At 41.1% G+C, this 22,313-nt stretch overlaps 1 protein-coding gene across 11 annotated transcripts; it reads left to right on the forward strand.

The window, feature by feature from the left end:
- Positions 1-853: 853 nt before the first annotated feature.
- On the forward strand, positions 854-22,082 carry pfkpa (phosphofructokinase, platelet a). 11 transcript variants are annotated; one of them, XM_029457331.1, is made up of 24 exons: positions 856-1,120; positions 4,628-4,701; positions 5,744-5,821; positions 6,194-6,383; positions 7,431-7,596; positions 7,776-7,820; positions 7,941-8,049; positions 8,288-8,383; positions 8,756-8,851; positions 9,610-9,702; positions 10,434-10,559; positions 11,248-11,312; positions 11,635-11,704; positions 12,628-12,774; positions 13,768-13,838; positions 14,021-14,108; positions 15,644-15,796; positions 18,137-18,301; positions 18,446-18,507; positions 18,865-18,976; positions 19,680-19,779; positions 20,133-20,138; positions 20,702-20,807; positions 21,217-22,082. In XM_029457331.1, exons 1-24 carry the CDS (start codon positions 1,027-1,029, stop codon positions 21,371-21,373), a joined length of 2,469 nt encoding a protein of 822 aa, XP_029313191.1. In that variant the 5' UTR covers positions 856-1,026; the 3' UTR covers positions 21,374-22,082. The 11 variants fall into 11 exon arrangements, with proteins under 11 accessions (XP_029313193.1, XP_029313199.1, XP_029313200.1 ...); XM_029457330.1 differs by lacking the exon at positions 15,644-15,796 and adding an exon at positions 16,992-17,144 and having other exon boundaries at positions 857-1,120; XM_029457333.1 differs by lacking the exon at positions 20,133-20,138 and having other exon boundaries at positions 854-1,120.
- The last annotated feature ends 231 nt before the right edge of the window (positions 22,083-22,313 follow it).

Here is a 22,313-nt window from a genome sequence, read left to right on the forward strand (position 1 = left end):
AATATTGATATCCAAGTTCATTGTATGTTTCATGTTTGTCAAGAGGGATTTGAACACATTTACTGTATAATAAGGCAAAAGCCTGGCTGAATATGACTTCCATTTTCCCAAAAGCTCATATATTCAGAGAGGGTTTTAGGCCAACTGGAATGAGACCACTTCCTTATCATTCAGTGAAAGGCTACAGTGGGTTGTTTCAGTGATGCAGTTCAAGTATCAAGTTGTGTCTTCAAACTACATCTATGGTGCAGACTAGGATAATGTAAGTGTAGAGGATACATGCTATGATACTCATGGGCAAACTGCATCAGCAAACTGTACAAGGATACAATAAAATACGGGGGAAAAAATAAAATAAACATCACACAGTGATAAAACACATGAATACTACTAAAAATACTACTAAGTATTCCGCTGTGTAAAGGCTAGGGGAAATAATTTATTAGTTTTAACAATGTGAATATTCATTTATTTTGTTGCAACTTATTTGCTACATGACTAAAGTGACATTCCAAGGATGTAACACTGCTATATTGTAACACAGTTTCTGTGTGGAACTGTTCCATTCAACTTGATGCAGTGTGATGTGGCCTACTTCCAGGAGACATATTTCGGACTACTTAAGAGGAATTTAGTCAAAATAAACCTAGTTTAAGTGGGTTTACCCCATACATCCCTGGTGAGGCTCCCTTGAGAGTATGTGATCCACGCTGGGATCCTCCTACTTACTGCTCCGCCCACATATCATCTACGTTACTTCCTATTGGTTTACAATCAAAGGAAGGTTTCTTAAACCAAGATCTGGTTGGCTTACTGCAATGTCAATCACTCTTCCACGGTCAGTCTATGCAAAACGACGAATAGATGCGGAACAGGGAGAAGGAGAGCATAGGGGGCATAGCATAAATAGGTAGAGGGGGCGGACGAGAGTTGCCCTTCATCATTTTAGCACAATTTCATACTGTTGCCAGCCCGTTCTATTATTTTATCGAATTGGACTGGGATATACACTGAACCGCTGTCAAAATGGCGCAACCAGACACCAAGAAAATATTCTTTGAGAACCTGTCGGGAGCAGGGAAAGCCATCGCAGTGTTGACCAGCGGAGGGGATGCTCAAGGTAAACTGTCGAGTGACAGTTTCACAGATATGTATCATTGTGTCTATGTGTTGAAAGGCCCGTAGAGGTTGTACAGGTGTACAACTGTGTGATGCTGTACTGTCAGTGATGGGGCCAGTCTTTTCTTATTACAGTATAACAGGCATTCTTACAGCAGCTAAATGTATGGCAGTGCTGGTAAGGTTACGAGCATTCAGACAGGAAGCCCGCCAGTTAGCATGCTAACATGACATATCCTGCTAACTCGCTAACAGCATCATCCTCTGCCATTGATTTGGTGACATGTTGTGTCGCTAAGCACGGTGACAACAGTTTAGAGAGCTGCCAAAGTCGAGCCGTGTCTTCTTTTCCTATCCACATACCATTTATTAGTGCAATGTAACTAACGAGTTAATGTTACCATTTAATTAACTCTGTCTAATTAACTTGGACAAAGCAGTGACCGCCATATAGTTACAGACCACTGCATTGCGGGTTATGCCGGTCGACGTGTAGGTAGCAGGAACTGACAAGGGGGATAGAAACGACCAAATAACATGTATGTACATTTGAGATGAGATGTGAGGTTGGGGTTAGTTAGCAGTCACAGAGGGTCAGTGGTGGGATGGCTGTATCCTGTGTACGTGACGAGCGGCATACATCTCTGCTACTGTACGTCTTCCCTAGTCGGGCTTGCGTCACAGAGGAAACCCTGGTCATGTGCTCACCGGCTTGTCTCTTCACTGACTGAAACAGTATTTCTGCACACTTACATAACGATGTAAAGCACTACATTTCCATGGTAGTTGGTGCCATTAGTTTTGCATAAAACAGTAGTTTAATATACATAAACATGTTGCTACTGCAACATAATGATGAAACCAAAAAAGCTGTTCAGTTTAAGCCCTGATATGAATTTGACATGCATTTTGAAGGCAGAAACTAAAAGGTATTAAATGAAAACTACCAGTAAATAATAGTCTTTTTTGGAAAGGTGATATTTAAATAATTATGCAAGTTTAGAGACAAATTACAACAGCATTTACAACACTGGAACCTGTTGAAGCATTGTAATTGCATAAAGACAGCCAATGCATTTCTGATTCAGTTATAAACAATGATTATGTAATGGAATAAACTTAATTAACTCGAACTTTAAAAATTCTTTACAATTTAATATATAGAAATAAATCAGTCTAAGCGATTTTGTCTAAAATGGAAATTAATAAATATTGTAATAAGCAGATCTTCTTGTATTGATGCTCAGATATAGTAAAGTATGTGTCTGTTAAACTATGGTAAGTACCCTATTATGTTGTAAAGTTGATGGACAACCATTTGGACTGTCTATTAATAGTCCTTTTTTACAGTAGACATTTTGACTTGTAGGAAAAGCACAGGTGTTATTAGTAACATTAACAATGGCTCCGTTCTATTCAAGTGTCCAAGTAGGTCATGACAGTGACAATGAGCCACCAAGCTCAATACAAACCAAAGCAGCTGAATGGAATTCAGCCATCATTAATTGTATTAACTACACCTGTACTTTGCCTACTGTAACATGTGTAAAGGTCTTCTGTGAAAAAGGCATGTAGGAGGTCATTTTCAACTAGAAGCAGCAGCGTTGTCTGCCCTTGAATGTAATTGCCAGCCAAGTTATGGACTTTATTGCTTGCCTAGGCTCTGGATAAATGAATCAATCTTTGGTGGGTGGCATTAGAATTACATTTCACTGGTCAAACACACATGAGCACATACACTTAGAAAAAGAATGCATAGAGTTGGCCTCAGAGCAAACTAATGAGGCAGTGGCATGCATGACAGGAACTGAATGTCAGTGTCAGAGGGCATTGTGTAGCATTGGCTTGGTCTTTTCACTCACTCTGCATGAGAAAGTGTCAGTTATGCAGAATTATAGGGCCAAACTTTATGACTTTCAGCTTTGACAAAGACCTCTAAGCTTGACAAGAAACATTTCTTTAATGATCTTTAAATTTGATCTCTAACTTTCTCACTCACATTATTTCTTTGTCTGTTTCTTAGTCTCCTAACCGTTCCTGTCTTCTCTAACTAATTAAACCAGGCAGTTAATTTTTAAAAGGGTTATGGAATGAGATAGGATGTCACAATACAAGAAACGTAGTAGTTGATACCAATACCAGTGAAATACCACAATTCCAGATACCAGGGTAAAAAACAAAACAAAACAATAAATCCCATGTACTTCAACATGCACTCCTTTTTATTACTGTTTGCATACTGGTTTTGTTAAGAATTTAAACAGGTCATAATTTCTAATATTTATTTTATATCTCTGTGAAAACAGTCTTTAAACAATTGTATTTATTCAAGTTCCTCGCCAAAAACTATATTTTACAAGATTGCAATTGAACCCATAATGATATTGTTATAATTTACCTTCGCCAGATAGTCATTTTTACAGAATAGAGAAAGAACGCACGATAAAGAAACCTCTGTGCACCTGCTGCTAACAGCTAACGGCTAGCAACTAACGTTAACCAGCTCTACAACTGCTGATAACACAGATTTGATGTACACAATAAAGCATTATAAGAGGGCAAATAGGATTTGTCACCTGGACATGCAGAATTTTGGCATCGACTTGGTACCGAAGCATCTGTTCTTGTGACATCCTTAAGACTAAGTCATGGGCCGTTACACTGACTGGACAGTTTATGCACCATGATACACCTTTGTAATGGTTATGGGTGCTTTGTTGGTTCTGTGGCTGTAGGAAAAAACAACTCATTTATGAATGGTTTTTACAGTATAGTTTTCCATTTACATTTCACTGTCTTCTCACTTTCACTGCTCTGTTATCCACTGCCCTACTGGCCTAAACCTTTTGTGTTGCTTAGTAACAGCACTGCTAGGTTGCCATTAGATCTGCAGCGTTCCCCTGTTTGTGCACAGAAAGAGAACTCAATCTTTTCTTCTGTTGTTTATCCCTCTCCCAGTCCGCCAAGTTCCAGTCTGCCTGCTGTGGGTAAAGAAGCACTGTTCATTATTCCCACTCAGTGTTTAGGCTAACCTCTCATTGATATTCTAGTCTCAGAGCAGTGCATTATTGGTTACTGAGTTCACTTGGACTAACTACAAAATAACAGCACGGCTGTAGGAGGAGCTGGGAAACCTTCTGACCAAAAATGGCAGTGTGCTGTGGTGAGAAAGAAATGTGGCCCAAGCCACCGATAACAGTATAAACACAGTTAAGCTGCAATTGCTCACACTTAAACACACGTTATCTCTCACATTTAAGACACATTAACACTGAGAGAGAGGGGATTAAAGTTTTACTGCTGCAGTTCTTTGTGACGGAGATGAAAGAAGTATCCATGCAGCAACTGTGGAACAGCCATGCAAAGGATTTTACAATGATTTGCTACCATTGAAACAAATGTTTTCCCTCTTTAAAGCTTATATATTTAGCGTGCTCATCACTGCAGTGTTACACAAAGTTGTTGTTTTATTGTTAAGATTACTTTTGTTTTTCATTATTTTTTTCAGGGATGAATGCTGCTGTACGTGCCGTGGTTCGAATGGGGTTATATGTGGGAGCAAAAGTTTATTTCATTCATGAGGTGAGCCCATACTTTGTGATCATTATTGTTTAGGACTTTTTGCAACTGCTCATTTGTTTACTTTATGCAATAGAAGTGGGCCATAGTAGGAAAACATGACTTGCAGCCACATATTACATATTAATACCTGTACATTTTAAAATACATTTTAGCATACATTCTATGCATAACACATAAGGTAAAATGTGTAACTGTTAAACTACTTTTATACACTGCAGATGTATTATAAATCTAGTTTTTAGCAACTCAATGTCAAAGATATTGGAAGTATTGACAAGTATTTCAGATTAATGCCTTTCATGTAGGGACGGCTGAACTTCAGTTGCATATTGACAACAGTAGGGTCCCAGTCTACATCTATGAAAAGCAATGTTTATTCTCACATAGCAGATGTTAGGAGCTTTGGTGAGGGCCTGTGCTCTGCTTGCTCATTCTGTGTGATCCCTGCACATCTGTATGTCATGCACCTCCTCACTCAGTGTGTTGTTACATAACTGACTTGAGGCTTAAGCAGATGCCTCCTATGAAACTCTATAAACAACATTTATTTAATTCTGAGTGATGATGACTAAGGCTGCACGATACAAGGAAATATTGCTACATACGATAACGTTGAATATTGTCATAGCGATATTACTTGGGATGAATAATCAGATATTAAAGTGTACGGAGTTCTGTTTTTCTTTCTGCTTTCATTATACTGATTAAATATAAATACAACAAATTGCTAGTTGAATAAAAAAAAGAATGTTCTTTTGAACAAATTGAACTGAACACCAAAGGCACTAATAAAAAATAATGATGGTTACATTTTAAAGTGCAGTTTTCTACTTATACTCTTTCTACTAAATCCCTGAGTGCAATTTTGCATTTGTTTATTTGCTCAAGACGTTAAAAAAACAATGTCTTGTGCAGCCCTAATGCCCTTATGATGCCATTTGGAGTCCACATCAATCCATTCAGCTTAATGTTGTTTGGAGTTAGTGTGTGTTTGGGGATCTCTTGTATTTATATACTGAGAAGCTTTGTCTTTATTCATCAGGGATATCAGGGTATGGTGGACGGTGGAGAGAACATAAAGGAAGCCACATGGGAAAGTGTCTCCAGCATGCTACAAGTGGTGAGTAATTATCATGGGCAGCAATTTCTGTACGGGCTCCAGAAACAGCTGTGTCATCTGTTGATTTCTCTTCAAGGGCTAAATATTCTCCAAAATAAATACAACATTTATTTCCTCAAACTTTTCATATTTCAGTTCTTTAAGTGAAACAGTTATCAAAGTTAGTATTGGCCTACAGAGAGCAAGGCATTCAAGAGGAAAATGCAAGTCATGTAGCAAAGAGAGGTCATCCCCTAACATGCCAGCAGCAGCCAGTTCATCAGCATTGTTCTCTCTGGTCAGTGTCCTCAAGTAAGACACTGAACACTGTAATACACCGAGTACACAGAGCAAAGAAAGTGCATTAGGCTGAAGACATTTTGTCGTCATCAGGGGGGAACTGTTATCGGCAGTGCCCGCTGTAAAGAGTTTCGCAGCCATGAGGGACGCCTGAAGGCAGCTCACAACCTGGTGCTGCAAGGCATCACCAACCTGTGTGTGATCGGTGGAGATGGCAGTCTGACGGGAGCCAACCTCTTCAAGGAGGAATGGAGTGGGCTGCTGACGGAGTTGGTGGAGCAAGGTACTGAGAAAAAGATGAACCTCCTCTTTGCTTTTTTCTCATACTATTTTCCAAGTGGTGCTGTTAGAAAGCACATTGCTCACTTACAGATCTTGTTTCCAAACTGACTCTCTGCAACACCTACCAGTATTAACGGACATTTCTGTTTGTAGGTTAGATATTTCACACAATATTATTCATCCTCCCATTCTCACTCTTATAGAGTGCTGCAGGAATGAGTCCTAAAACCATGAGATGAGTAAGCATTTGCACTTCTGGTTCCCTCGTCTTTGAATGTGTTTTTTCGTTTGATGGCCGAAATACATTCCGTGGACTCACAAATTTTGAAGCCTGAAGTGTCCTAAAAAAAGTGTGGTTGCTTACAAGTGGATAAATAAGATTAGTAAATGTCATCACGTCTAACATAGTCTAATCATAAACGTTTGTTTGACTCGGACTTGTCATTGGCATTAATCCAAAAAACAATGGAACAATCAATTTTTGTCGAGGAAACTAGTGTGATGCTAACTTCCAGGGTTGGCCTACAAAAATACTGCATCCCTGCAGCACTCTATTAGCCGTCTATTAGCTTTCCAATCACTACTCATTCAGGCTGTTGTCAACGGTGTGCTTTCTAGACACAAACAATGGTTATCTCGTCTTCTTTAACTGCAAGTAAACTTTAGGTCATGCTCTGCTATCAAAATATGTGTTGCCTTTTTCACCTTTTCTGACTAAAGATGCTCCTCATCCACACTTTCTTTTTTTTTAATAAAAGTACAACCTTTTTATACCACCTTACAATGTTGACGGTGGAAGAATGCAAAACAGGGTGATTAAAAAAAAAAAATTGCTCAGCACACTAAGTTATAATCTTAAGTGGTTTGCATTGTAAATCATAGAAGTTTCTAACAGTTTAGGTTTTTCCCTGTGCTCAGCAACTCCCATTGCTGCTCATGCTGTTATATTTTGACAACAATCTGTGAGCGTGACCTGTCTGAATTACTGTAGCAGTACACTGGATAAAACAGAGGAAGCACTTCCACGCTAACTTCCCGATCCTTTCAGACTTGATTGAAGCTGATGCTGTTCAAAAGTATTCGGCCCTTCACATCGTGGGGATGGTTGGCTCCATTGATAACGACTTCTGTGGAACTGACATGACAATTGGCACGGACTCAGCTCTGCACAGAATCATTGAAGTGGTGGATGCAATTATGACAACTGCACAGAGGTGAGTGGGAGATACATCAGCTATACTTGTTCATTTATTTATATCTATTATATTTGGTGATGCTGTGAACAATAGTACGTCCTAAACTAGAAAATAAAAGTTGTTGACCTGTTAGGCAATTGCACAGCAAACATATCACTATGCAGTGCTAACTCATATTTTCTGTTCTGATCTTTCAGTCATCAGAGAACATTTGTGTTAGAGGTCATGGGCAGACATTGTGGGTAAGAATGCATTTGATACACTCCGTAGCAGATCCAAAAACATTATTCCTCAGGCTGTGACAGAGACCATTATCACCTTTGTTTATATACACACTGTTCTGTCTGGGTGTTTTATCCTAGCTACCTGGCCTTGGTAAGCGCCCTGGCTTGTGGAGCAGACTGGGTGTTGATACCGGAGATGCCCCCAGAGGACGGCTGGGAGGACAAGATGTGTCAAAAACTGTCTGCGGTAACATTATCTTTTTTGTTCCCCGCAGTAAACCCAATGGACTGTTTTGTACAAGTGTCAATGCTATATAATGCTCCCTAGCCATCTTGTTTAACATGACAATGCTGTTATTATTCGTCACAACATTTCAGTTTTTCTACGAGGAGTCTGACGTGAAGGAAAGGTTTTAGTCTCAGTTTTCTGGTGTCTTATTGTGTTTTTTTCTGCTTTGGAAATATGCCATTGTTCAATGATTCAGACTCGTTCCAGGGGCACAAGGCTGAACATAATCATAGTTGCAGAGGGATCCATTGACAGGCATGGGAAGCCTATAACCTCTGGTTTAGTCAAGGATGTGAGTACCTGAGTGCAAAGAAAGGGGAAGCCAGAAGCATGGAGACCCGACTGATGGAAATGTTCTTGCAGTTTGCCTGCCATGATAATTGGCATCAGAACATCTAACAGGATGCTAATGTGATAAAAGATCCATCTTGCTCCTGATAAGAACATCATGATGCTGCATGCTGAGTCTACAGTAATGCAGCGATGACCAGCAATAAGGTTGGCAGGATATTGCTGAATACAAACACAAGCTGCAATGACATCTGTCAATAAGAAACAATATCTTCTCTTAGCATCGTCTGGCCCCCGTGCTTCTGAAAGCCCATGTCGCAGCCACAGTCTCAGTTTTTCTGTCATGTTGTTTCTCCACCACCCCTCCTTGTAGAACCGAGCAGGGATGAAAAGGCTGAATATCATAATTGTAGCCGAAGGGGCGATTGATCATAGCAACAAGCCTATTACCACTGACTATATCAAGAATGTAAGTACAGAGCTTTGTGTAAAAGTGTGGCAAGTGCCAGCTTCGACTGCCTCCTCTATGACCTCTACTACTGTACTGCTGCCCTGGTGTGGCTTTGACTCTGTTGCTGTGTTTCTGGAGTGCTCTATCAGACACCTTTTTAGTTTGGTAAGATGGCTGTCACAATACTACTACTGCAGTAAAAGAAGGTACCCTCACGAAACCTCACACCCAGACATTTGTCAAATCAAATGTCACTCATTTCTAACTGTCTCACACATAGTTGTTGACTTTATTATGGGTAACTTTCCCATACAGATTATCACCGTATGTCATGACCTCACCCTGCACTAACTGTTTTTAATTTGAAGGCAAGCATTTTGTTTTCTCGTCCAGTACCTGAGTATCACCATTTGATTTAGCACTTCCCGCTTGGGATCTTCTGTGATGTTGAGTATAAGCTAAGAGCTCCCCTGCTAACATGACTGAAAAATTAGAATGGCTTGCTCGTGCTTTGCTGTTTCCCCTTCTCTTCAGCTTTTCTACTGTGTTTGTGTTTCAGTGTGTGATGCGCCTGTTCATGTATTTATGTATTAGTGTTAGTGTTATGTGTTAGCAGAATTTCACATTTTGCTGTATTACTCATTTGCACGAGATACATTTGTATCATTTCACATGAAGGATCCATTGTTTAAAGTTACGGTAGTATTTTCCATTAGAGGAATAACAAAGTATTTTGCCACAATATTTGCTGAGACCTGTACATTTTATACTCCTAGCTTGTTGTCAAATGCTTGGGTTTCGACACGCGAGTGACGATCCTGGGGCATGTGCAGAGAGGAGGAACCCCTTCTGCTTTTGACCGTATCCTGGTAGGTCCACCACTTTTTGATAATTGTTCTGTCACTTTTCAAGCAAAATACCAAACACTTGCTGGTTGCAGCTTCTGAAATAGCAGGATTTGAGGCTTTTTTTGTATATATGAGAGCAAACTTTAGGGTTTGTGAAGTTTTAATAGGCCTTTGTCATTATTACTTTGATATCTTATAGACAAATCAATTAATTGAAAAACATATTATTAGTTGCAACTCTAATAGAAAATGTATAATACACTGATTTTAGAACCATAAGATGGTCAGGTGTGATTTATTTGCCTTTCTTTGACTTAAATTGACATGCTTGACCTTCTATAAGTTGTAGCATTTATAATAAAATTCTCTATATAGATGTGCAAACGTTTAACCTGTTGCACACATTTGCAGTGTGCTCTGTTCAAGGTATTTTGGTAGGAATAGTCCAGTTGACCAGAGTATTTCCTGTTTAATCCTGTGTGTGTCCTGAAGGGAAATGACCCCAGGTTTTAAGTTAAGCACATTAACAGATTTATGGCTCAGCATGAGAAGCACTGCATCACAACAGCGTGTGACAAACCTCTTCACGTTCACCACAAACCAACTCAAAATTGAGGCAGAGAAAAAGATATAGTGGTGAATTGTTGAGAGTGTGTGTTGGTAAAGAAAACAATACGTGTGTTCAGGAGAAACAAACAAATTCGCTTTTGATAGTGAGGATGATGCAGTTCTGTGTGTGTCTGCTCACACAGGCCAGTCGTATGGGTGTGGAGGCTGTTCTTGCACTTCTGGAGACCACAGCTAACACGCCGGCCTGTGTGGTCTCTCTGTGCGGTAACCAATCGGTGCGCCTGCCCCTGATGGAGTGTGTGCAGATGGTAGGTACTCAAGTGGGCTGGAAACAGGCAAAATATTCAATACACACACAAACTCATATTTATAAAAATACGGAAGCTGTGGAGAGAGGGAAATTGCAAAGCACACACAAACAGTATGAAAGGACTCTGCTGGACTCAGAGGCAGTCAATGGGGACAGGTTGGAGGAGCATTCAGTAATGATGACAAACTGCACAGCCCATTGGTCCTGAAGTGGCACTAATGTTCACAGAAGAGTTGTATTGTTTGAGAGGTATTTGTGTCTGCTTAATGATTTTCTGAAGCATTTGGCAGGGTTGGCGATGACTGTCTGCTGTATGGTGATGTAATAGCAACCCATCTCCATAGAAACTCACAAAGAGGCTTTATTGTCGTACTCTCATGCCATGTTTGGGTTTTCACACAACTCCTGTTGCCACAGTTTTCTATCATTTTTAGATTTTGTGACGTTGCTCACGGAATGCAATTCTATTACAGGTCAACATATATTTAACTTTGGCTGCAACAGTTGTTAACATGTTGTTAACATAGCAATTGTTACTCTCAAAAGACACTCCAAAGATAACTGTTGGATTGCCTACAGATATTGAATCTTAGCTGATAAAAATGAAACAAAGTGCCTCTCCTTTGGAAAATACAGAAAGTACATTATGTGATACAATACTGGAAACACTCGTCTCTTTTCCTCAGACTCAAGAGGTCCAGAGGGCCATGGACGGGAAGCGGTTTGAGGAGGCTGTTAAGCTTCGGGGCAGGTATGACAGGCAGCACTGCTAGGAACAATCCGAAATACCAAGGCCATCACTTCACTCAAGATCAAGACTTAGCATCCGTTTGTTGTTGCTTACTGTAGACGGGTGTCGTACAGAGATCATGGTGCTATTTAGAACACCACCCGTCTGTAGTTTATACGCAGGATACAGTCGGAAAAAACTATCTGATCGAAATTATAAGTATGCAGATAATTCAAATTACAACTCTGTTTTGACACTATATTGTGCATTTTCATGTATGTGGTGCTGAAACTGTCCCACACTATTGTTTTAACAATATTTTATGCGTCATGTTTTACTGCAGGAGTTTTGAAAACAACCTGAAGACATACAAGCTGCTGGCTCATCGCAAACCAGAAACCGAACTGCCAACTGTAAGTAACCTCCCGACACCTCTTGACATTTCCTTTGGGACCTTTGGCAGTGACAGTGTTGTCCCCTCTGTGTGCTCACTCTTTAACACAAGCCAGGAAATGTACACAATAAACAGAAATAGTTTCCCTACACACACAGTAGTACTCTCCACCACGCCTGGAGTGCAGGTTGCTTTTAGAGAGTTGAATTGGCCTCCACAAGCATTATTACATTATTACACTGTCCTAAGGAAAATTACTGACTCCGTTACTGCAGTGGTGATGCGCTGTGCTGCTGCTATTTTCAGCGGTGTCTTTGGCAGAACAAGGCTCATGTACAGTAAAGTATTCCTATAAATGTGTGCTTTCGCCAAATAGATTTTTTCTCTAATAGCGGGTGCATGCTAGTTATGCTGGCATCCATCAGACATGGTGTCAGTTGTTTCATGCTGTTAAGTTCATAATATGTAGTAGTATAATTATGGCTACCAGTAAATAATAAACAGTTTTACCTGCTTGCTGTGTAACCTATAGGTGTAATCGTATGCTTCACATGAGGCCCAGGTGGCTCAGTGCTGGTCTGTCGTGCAGCGATGTCAGGTGACACCTGGCTCCCCGCTAAGGGATGACTTGTTCAACCCTGCCAGGAGCAGTGGCAGCCTGCTGCTGTAGCTCCAAATGAGGCAGCTCAGACTGAAGATCAGTGAAGTGTAGAGGCAGCACGGCAGACTCCATGCTGTGGAGCTCGCCTCAGGGTTTGGCTCCCACTGCCTCTGTGATAATGACCACTGTAGGCACAGCATGTAGCTGAGAGCAGATTCACTCTGCAGAGCTTGATCAACTGTCCTCCAACAACAACTGCAACATACTCTCTTTATTTATTGTGAAAGGGAACAATTTAAGTTACATTTGATGTTTGTTTCCTGTGTGTTTTCCCTGTTTAGAGCAACTTCAATGTGGCTGTGTTGAATGTCGGTGCCCCTGCAGCAGGCATGAATGCTGCCGTCCGTTCAGCTGTCAGGGTGGGCATCTCGGAGGGGCACAAGATGTTTGCTGTCAGTGATGGGTTTGAGGGCTTCTACAAAGGGCAGGTGGGTACTATCACTGATATGCTGAACAATCTAAACAATCTTGCAGGGAAAGTCATCACACTAAGGAGATTTAATGTTATAATTGAAATGTATTCATCAAATACTCTACCCTAATAGTTAAATACATTGAATAAATATTTTATTTCTTGAGGACAGTACACAGTCCCAGTTAGGTCACTGACTGAAAAATTAACATGGACACCGAGGGGATAATCTGTCCAGATTAATGTAAACCAATTTCCCACACTGACTCTCCCTCCTGTGCCCTGCTCAGCCAAAGTTGATGCAGTACCACAATAAGCTGATAGAGGGCAACAGAATATACAAACTGTAAAACACAACTTCACAACTTAATCAGTCAGTGGGATTCTCACCTGAACTAAAGGCGAAGCAGATATCTGAGTCTTTAAGTGAAAGCTGTTCTGTGTGAGACGGAGCTATTTTCCTGCTCTGTTCGTAGAACTGGTTTCACTCTCCGCTCCCTTATCCTCCTCTGACCTTTTCCCAGTGGAAATCTTTAAATCCCCTCAGTCCATAGTTTGCTGATTCAAAGAACAGCACTTAAAAAAACGATCTGATAATTTATCTTCATCAAAATGTTCCCAATATCTCCGGTCAGTTAAACATCCAGTGTGTGCCCTGGCTGGCTGAAATCAGGCTGTGCCAACTGACCCTTGTAAGATTAGACCAGCAGGAGTAATGGATTTCTATACTTCAGTGCTCTGGGACTCTCTGCTCCACACCGGTCCAGTTCCTCTGTTAAGAGAATGTATCCAGAAAATGAACTCTCGTTCTAACAATCTCTGCACCAACACCCCAGGAGGATGTGTCAGATAATACCGAACTGTAGCAAACACAGGAGCTTCTGGGTGTATTAACGCGTGATGTAAATGGACCAGCTAACAACACCAAGGCAATCTTATGCATAGGATTCTTATATTTGAATGCTAAAGGTATTTAAAACGTGATGTGTTGCTGTTGTCTTCCCCTCAGATAAAGGAGATTAAATGGGCTGATGTTGGCGGATGGACAGGGCAAGGTGGATCTCTGTTGGGAACCAAAAGGTCGAGTCTTGATATGTTATCTGTGATTGAACAGCAACTGTTCCATTAGCACCATTACTGCCGTAGACTCTGCACCACATTAACAGCTATATACTTTGTAATTGTTCTGAGTGTTTTCACGTGCACTGAAACTGTTCAAATATTGAAAATCAATAACAATGTTGTTCTTTCCCTTCCTTCAGAACACTTCCTGCAAAGCATGTTGAAAAGATTGCCGAGCAGATGCGAGAGAACAACATTAATGCACTCCTAATTGTTGGTGGATTTGAGGTATGTTTAAAACGTTTTTTTGTCCCTGCTGGCTAATTTAGCTAATGAGACTACATTCTCATTCATATTTTTCATAAGCTTTTTAGCTATTGACATTTGAAAAATTCATGACTGTAGTGCTAATGCTGTTTTTCATATTCAACAATATTATGAGAATGTTCGTACACTTGAGAAAGTAACCGTTGAAGTACTAAGTATATTGTCAGATGTCCACATGTACTCTATATCAGTGGTCCCCAACCACCGGTACCGGTCCGCGGGTCATTTGGTACCGGGCCGCACAGAAAGATTGAATAAAAAAATACCGGATACATCTGCCTGTGCGTCTGTGTCTCTTGACACATGTCAAGACGCTCGTCTGTCACGTGATACTTTACTTAAAAAAAAATAAGCCCACAAGCAACAATGAGGCTAAACAAACATCTTTAAAGAGCTTTGTTGAAAAGGGAAAAGACCCAATAAGGAGACATTTAAAAGACAACATCAGGAGTCCACCTGTAGCGATAAACACCTCAATACGTGTTTATCGCTACATGCGCCGCTCTGCATAATATACAGGCTCACAAATGAGGCAACGAAGCCTTCATAAAGCCGGCACCCGGCATTAAAAGACAAGTCCTTGGAGTTGTTTTAAAGAAAAAAAACACGAACAAGAAGGACATAAAGAATTACTGATGGCCACCACATCAACACATGCGAGTGCACTGAGAGCGTCATACTTAGTGACTAACTGTGTTGCTAAGAGAAGAAACCTTTTACTATTGGTGAAGAATTTATATCATATCGTATCATTTTATTTCGTCATATTTATATTTATATATTTATATTTACCCCCCCCGGTCCACAAACATATTGTCTTACATGAAACCGGTCCGTGGCATAAAAAAGGTTGGGGACCGCTGCTCTATATGACAGTAAACTGTAATGTTGATCCATTCCATCATTCGTATCCCATTTAATGTCAGCGCAACACCATATGGCTCCTTTCATAGTCATGTTCATAATCATGCTTCAAAGTCATTTCTCCGTCAAAACCCGGAGCAGCATGAATTGTAGCATAAAGTTGGTTGACTGGTGATTTTCAGTACTTTGAACATATTATTACAGAGAAAGTAGGAGTCTTGATTTGAGGCATTTGAATTATTGAATTGAAAAGTGAAGCAACACTGTAACTGAAATATAATATGATGTTGATTTGGTTTTAATTGGAAACAGAGAGCACTTGCGTTGTTCCAGCCATTTCACGCACTCCCGTTTAGATGCTCACCAGCTTTATTTTCCTGTGATAAATGCAAGTAAATGAGTGTCATGTGGACGTATGAATGTGTGTGTGTGTGTGGGAGAGATGATGTTTAGTGTATGTGGAGTAGTACCTGTCTGTTTCGCTGCTGTCCGTTGTGATAGACCTGGCTCCTCCCCTTGGCATCCTCCACTTTTGTCTTTCCCATCCTTGTGGCAAGTAGCACCTCTCACCCAAAGCAACCTGCCAAAGTTTCACCCTTGCAGACCCTAAAGCCCTTGGCTCTGTCCTGCAGGCCTTCCTGTCACTGCTGGAATTGATAACGGCTCGCGGGAAATATGATGAGTTCTGTGTGCCCATGGTCATGGTCCCAGCCACTGTCTCCAACAATGTGCCGGGCTCAGACCTCAGCGTTGGCGCTGACACGGCTCTGAACGCCATCACTACTGTAAGTGATGGGGCTGGCAAGCAGAATAGTTGATCTCAATAACACACAGACAGATACAAAACACACAGGCACACAAGCAGACACGCGCTCTAGCCAGCCAGTCTTGTTTCAAGAAGGGAAACTCTGTCACTCTACCAGTCACTCAACGTAATTTGGAGTCAATTTTGTGAAATGGCATCTGTTTGCCACATGTGGATTATAATGACACCAAAGCATCACAAATTCAGGCAGACAAGTTGTGTCACGTCTGTGCAATGAGGCATGACTGGTAAAGAGCAGCGTCTCTCCCTTCCCTACGGTATCAGGTGAGTAAGTGAGCGACAACCTGCAGGCATGCTGTGAGGTGCACGAGTGCTGTGACCGCCATGTTTGCGCTGCCTGCCTTCTCCCTGTCTGTGTGTTTGTGTCCTCCCACATCATTAACATCAGATGAGGGGTTGCAGGTTTGATGTTGTCTAGTTAGCTCACACATGCAGCTACAGAGCACAAACTAACACCGTAGTGAAACACTGTAATACAGTTATGGTGCACAGTATTGCATCTATCTGCTGGTAATTGGTAACAATTCTTTATTCAGTAACATTACGTTCATTTGGTGTTCTTTATGCAAAGAATATATAAAAATCATGAGAACTTAAATGAACATAAACCAAACCCTGTGAAAGACTAAAGAACCAGAGCAAACATAGACAGAATATATCCGAGCCTGAATCTTCATTCTTCATCCTGCTCATGTGTATGCAGACTCGATCGGTGCTCGTCTTGCCTGCGTATAACCTTCCACAGCAGATCTGGTCGTCCTATGCAGTGTGACTGCATTGAGCTGCTGAGGCTTACAAACACACAGACCTCTGTCCCATCTTTTCCTTTCACATCTTTTATCTTTTCTTGACTGTCTTAACTCTGTCTATCTGTTCCATCACCTTCCTTCATGTTGTGTTCCCCCACCTTTTGTGGCCCCTCTCTGCCACTCTTCCATCCTTCCATTTCTCTTCTTCACTTTCTTCTCCTCTCTATTCACACGTCTGCCCTCCCGTCCTTTCTGCCAAAGGGAAGCCATTGCCGCTATCACACGGAAAGAGCTCGAATGGCAGGATACACTCCAGCAAACTGAGAGAGATTCACCTCTCTCTCTCTCTCTCTCTCAGTGGCTGTCCTTCTGTGACTAACGCGTTTTCATATACTGCCGCTTCAGGCCTTTGAGAGTCTGCTGCAGCTGTATGAGGCTCGCGCTACCTATGAGGAGTTTTGCATCCCGATGTGTATGCTGCCTGCCACCATAAGTAACAATGTACCGGGCACAGATCTAAGTATCGGGGCAGACACGGCCCTCAATGCCATCGTGGAGGTAAGGCAGTCGAACCGCCGCCAGCACAACTTTGACCGTTTTGTTTAAGATGCTAGTGCATGAGGATGAAAATGACACATGATATCCAGTATCAGTGAACTATCAGGTTCCAGAAGCAGATGTGCAGTAAAGTGTTTCATGAGTATTTGCTGCAGCTCTATAGATCTAACTGTAGTTCTAACATTAACCTCAGGTATAAGATTAACTTTAACCCAAACACTGAATATCTGTAAAACTTTAAAGGGACACTTCAATGATTTTACACATCTTAACAGAAAGTCTGTATTACAAACTGCAGAGACGTGGGCATTTAGGAGGCAAGGTGCTATAAAGTTGCATTATGGGAAATGGTGGATTCAGTTTTTGAATCAGAACATCTTGGCCTCTGCTGCTTTGACTTTGTCCATTTTCTGTTTCCCAATTTTATGGAAATGGCAATGCTAAATCACTGGAATGCCCCTTTAACGCTGTTGTAGCATCTGAACATCGACTTCACCTAATATCAAAAATGATTTTCAGCTTTGGACTAACAGAATAAAAGGTTTTCTGTCAGATCAAGTAAAAAAGATAGTTTTCCTCTCATATATAATTCTAACTAAGTGTGTAACATTTGAATTGTACTTGGTATCTGCTGTTTACATTTGATGTGCTCTCTCATCCTTATGCAGGACTCCAGTCTAACTGGTCAAAGCACTATTTTAGCCCGAATCTGCCTGCATTGTTTAAACAGAGCAAGCTGCAGCTTGAGAAATTAGCATGCCGGCCTTGAAACTAGTGTCTTGCTATTGTTTTTCTATGTGGAATGTATTACTTTAACTGTACATGACCTCTTATCGTCACACTTCGAACTTTGCCAGTTGTGATTTGTGACACTTTAGATATGTTTCACATGACATTAACTGGAGGTATCTCGCATATGCCATTTCATTAAGCTTAACTTGTTAAAATCCACTAATGTATACTGACATTGTGAGCTTATATGCATGTGTCAGACCTGTGACCGCATCAAGCAGTCGGCCAGTGGGACCAAGAGACGCGTGTTCATCATTGAGACCATGGGAGGCTACTGTGGCTACCTGGCCAGTGTAGGAGGCCTGGCTGCTGGAGCTGATGCTGCCTACATTTATGAGGAGCCATTCGACATCAAAGACCTGCAGGTAACTCCTCCTCTTTCAGTAATAACGCTGTCCCTAACGCATCATCTCTCACTTCGTCCACAAGAGGGCAGCCAGACTTAATTCTGGGACAATGTCATCTGCTGCTCAATGTGACTCGCATTTCCTATTTTCTTCCCCCCACAGGCCAATGTTGAGCATTTGACAGAGAAAATGAAGACCAGCATTCAAAGAGGACTGGTCCTCAGGTAACATTATGACCTGCACCAGTCCAGCCAGTCATAGTACATTCGATGGCTTCGCCACTTAGTGTTTCTGTAATGGGGAAATAAGTGGAACATACACATAACAGGTGTGCTCTGCGGTATTGCTTGTGATCCAGTATTTCCAGCCCTCAGTATTTGATTTTAAGCTGCTTGTGTAGTAAACAGATCCAATGTTGATGCCATCAGTTTAACAACTGACATTTTGCAGTGCTCTCATCTCGATGTCACTATAACATGAACTCAGTGAGGAAAGAAGATGATAATGCAGCAGACGTCTCTAGTTGCACTTTAGGAACAAGGGCACACGCAGATGTCTAACAGTTTTTTTTTCCCCTCTAGGAATGAGAACTGTAATGAGAACTACACCACAGACTTTATCTACCAGCTGTACTCTGAAGAAGGGAGGGGAGTGTTTGACTCCAGGAAGAATGTGCTGGGACACATGCAGCAGGTAGACACAGCCACACTGTTACTGTTTCATGCTGACTTCTCCAGCAGTGTCGGGGGTAACAATTCATCCAAGCTCAGGAAGATTTAATAAACACTTTTCTATATTTGTCTCATGAATATGCATGTCCCTTTTTTACATGGGTGGGTTTTGTTGTATTTTGGCGTCGTGTGTCTGGAGACTAGTGCAGATAAAACTGGATCAAACAAAACTTTGATCATCCCCAAGTGGAAATTGGGTTTTGCCTGCAGCCCGTAATGGGATACAGAAAAAAATGAAAGTATGTTTGGTTTTAAACATAGCACAACTAACAACTTCAACAAATACATAATCTACCTTTTTTAAATGAATAAATAAAAAAGTTTGGTGGGTGGCTCTGGGTCGTAGTCTTTTGATGCCTATTTAAAGTTCTCTCATCATTTCCTGTTTCTTGAATGTAAACATCTTAAAAAAACATATTACAGCAGATTTAGAATGAAAAAGAAACGTAATTATGAATGTTACAAAGACACATGAGCAAATTGTCAATGCAAGCAATACGGATATAAACCTAAACACTAAAATATGAAAACATTCGGTCTTATCAATATTAACAAAACTGAGAAGATAATACAAAATGAATACACAGGAAAACATGCAAAGCTTCATCCTCAGGTTATTTGTTTTTCCATATGCAACAAAATGAAACATTTAATTGTTTTGAAAGGGAGGAGCACCGTCTCCGTTCGACCGTAACTTTGGGACCAAGATCTCTGCCAAGGCGATGCAGTGGGTTACCAAAAAGCTTGTGGAGTCTTTCCGACAGGGTAAGGTTAAGGTTCCACTTGAATATTAGTAAAAGCAGCTGTGGTAGTTGATCCTTCCTCCCCACAGAGGTGTGAGTGTTGTGATGCAGACCTTTACCCAGACCTGTCATGGAGTCGCTGTCTGACATTTTGATGTATTTTTGTTTTCTCAAAGGAAATGATTTATTGATCATTTCCTTCCATCATTAAATGTACTTACAGGCGGTAACACTAACAACTGTGAGTGATGTGTGATACTTCTGAACAATAGTTTGTCTTAAAAGCACTCTGCATTTGTATAAAGGCTACAATTAAAGTTAAAACTCCTCTTTGTTTTTTGTATGTCTATTTCCTATTCACATGGATGACATAAGATGAAGGTAAATCTTTTTTTGCTGGCTCCATGACCATCTCCATCTTCATATTTAGCTCCATGTCTCTGTCTGTCTTTTCCATTATTCTGCCATGTTATAGATCCACAAAGGCAGTGTAGGCACTTGTGGGGTACAGCTATGACTGGTTAGCATTGCTGCCAGTATGCGTCTGTGCTTTAGTCTCTCAAATGTAGCTCTAGTCACCATGCTACACTAGTTCCAGTTCACAAATCATCTGAAATTGTAATACTGGAAACTGAGCATGGGCTCTATTAATAATGGACACATTTTCCTGCTTTGCCCCACAAGTTCTTGTCTGTCTATGATGCTTTATGTTGCCTCTTTTCTGTGTTTAGACGTGTGGTTGTAGTCCTTGTGTAGATCCACACAGAATTGTTTTATTTACCGTTTTCTTGAGGAAAACTACTAGCTAGAAGAAAAGTCATAATCACTCTATACAACCTCTCACGGCCGCTGCCTAATGTCTACATCATGCTGTTATACGTTTGCTGCCAGCTTAAGTACGTTCCTGTGTGCACACCGCTGACTGCTGCCGTGTTTCCCTGCAGGCCGAGTGTTTGCTAACACCGAGGACTCCTGCTGTCTGCTGGGGATGCGTCGCAGGGCTCTGGTCTTCCAGCCTGTTGTACAACTCAAGGGAGAGACTGACTTTGTGTACGTATCCCACTACTTGATTTTAAAGGGACACTCCACCAATTTCCGCTGGCAATTTCACATTAATGATGGCTCACCCAAAACTAAGATGACTAAAAATAGATGATGCTAAAACTTCATGTTAGATCCATGATCCAAAATAGCAGTTTTTGTATTTATAGTCTCTTTTGTATCGCATGTCTATGTAGACGGGATGGGAAGTAATCTGTTCACTGCTCCACATTCATTAGAAGATATTAGATTTGTGCCACATGTTAGGCGACCTTGGGTGTGCTGAAAGGCGCCTCTAAATAAAATGTATTATTATTATTATTATTATTGCATGTGACCATTAGAAGTGAAAATCAGAATTATTGCTATAATGTGAAAGTCATAGCCACAGAGCTGAGGTTTGCTCGTCTGTCTGCAGTCACAGAATCCCTAAGGAGCAGTGGTGGTTGAAGCTACGTCCTCTGATGAAGATCTTGGCTAAGTACAAGACGAGCTACGACGTGTCAGACTCCGGACAGCTGGAGCACGTCGTGCGCAACCGGCCTAAAGAGTCGGACGCTTCAGTAGCCTTGTGAAGGCCAGTATGTACGGTGGCCTGCAAAGTACAGTCTGTGTGTAAGAAGGAAGGTCTATGGGGCGTCAGTGTGTGTGTTGTAAAAAAGATCCAGTAATAACATCAACATCCATCTCTGTTTGGCCACAAACTGTGTTCATTTCCTGTCTGTCATTTCCTTCCATGTCACTCCTCTCTGTTTTGTCTTGACAAACTGATGAACTGTAACCTAGCCTTAGCAATGCTCCTAATATCAAACACACACACATGCTCTCGCACACACACACAGCTGTCCTGCCATTCATCTGCGTGTCCTTGTTGCCCTGGATGTTTAGTGTCACCGCTGTTATAAAATTGCACTTTTCTCTGTCTCCAGTTGCTTAGAAAGGCTCTGAGTCCAGAGCTGCACGAGGACAGAATAGACACCCTACCTGCTATAAAAACAGGGTGTGTATCTGCCTAGAACCAGTGTGAGGTTCAGCATATTTATGTGAGACTGATGCAATACAGTTCTACTGCTATAAGTCAAGAGAACTGCATGCTGTGCTTTACACTGAAACTAATATTTATCTTTTTAACATTGTTTATTCTTTTGCTCGTAAACATGGATATATTATTAGCTGTAGGCACTGCTGTACGGAGTAGCTGTCTGTCATATTGCACCAACAAGTTCAATGTAAGAGACTAATGTTTCCCACAGAATAAAAATCAGACTTGAGAAATGTACCTGATGATTAGTGTCACTGGATTTATTTGTTTCCCCCATGAACATCCAGTTTCCACTTGTATTTCCCTCTAGTAGTATCATAGTATATTCAGTATCGCTGTGTGTTGTTCCGTTTCTTCACCTAATCTACAGTATATGATGTTAACCTGGGTTGGGTCAGATTCTGTAGGTAGTAACTGAATTCATAATGCTTTGCTATTTTAACCCATTGGACTACAAAGAAAAACCAAATCTG

This window comes from Cottoperca gobio, chromosome 20 (genome assembly GCF_900634415.1).
Source record: "Cottoperca gobio chromosome 20, fCotGob3.1, whole genome shotgun sequence".
Lineage (NCBI taxonomy): Eukaryota > Metazoa > Chordata > Actinopteri > Perciformes > Bovichtidae > Cottoperca > Cottoperca gobio.

Coding starts and splice junctions, on each gene's coding strand:
- pfkpa (XM_029457331.1), top strand. CDS start 1,027: ATGGCGCAACCAGACACCAAGAAAATATTCTTTGAGAACCTGTCGGGA. Junction 4,702..5,743: donor AAGTTTATTTCATTCATGAG/GTGAGCCCATAC, acceptor TTTATTCATCAG/GGATATCAGGGTATGGTGGA. Junction 10,560..11,247: donor TGATGGAGTGTGTGCAGATG/GTAGGTACTCAA, acceptor TCTTTTCCTCAG/ACTCAAGAGGTCCAGAGGGC.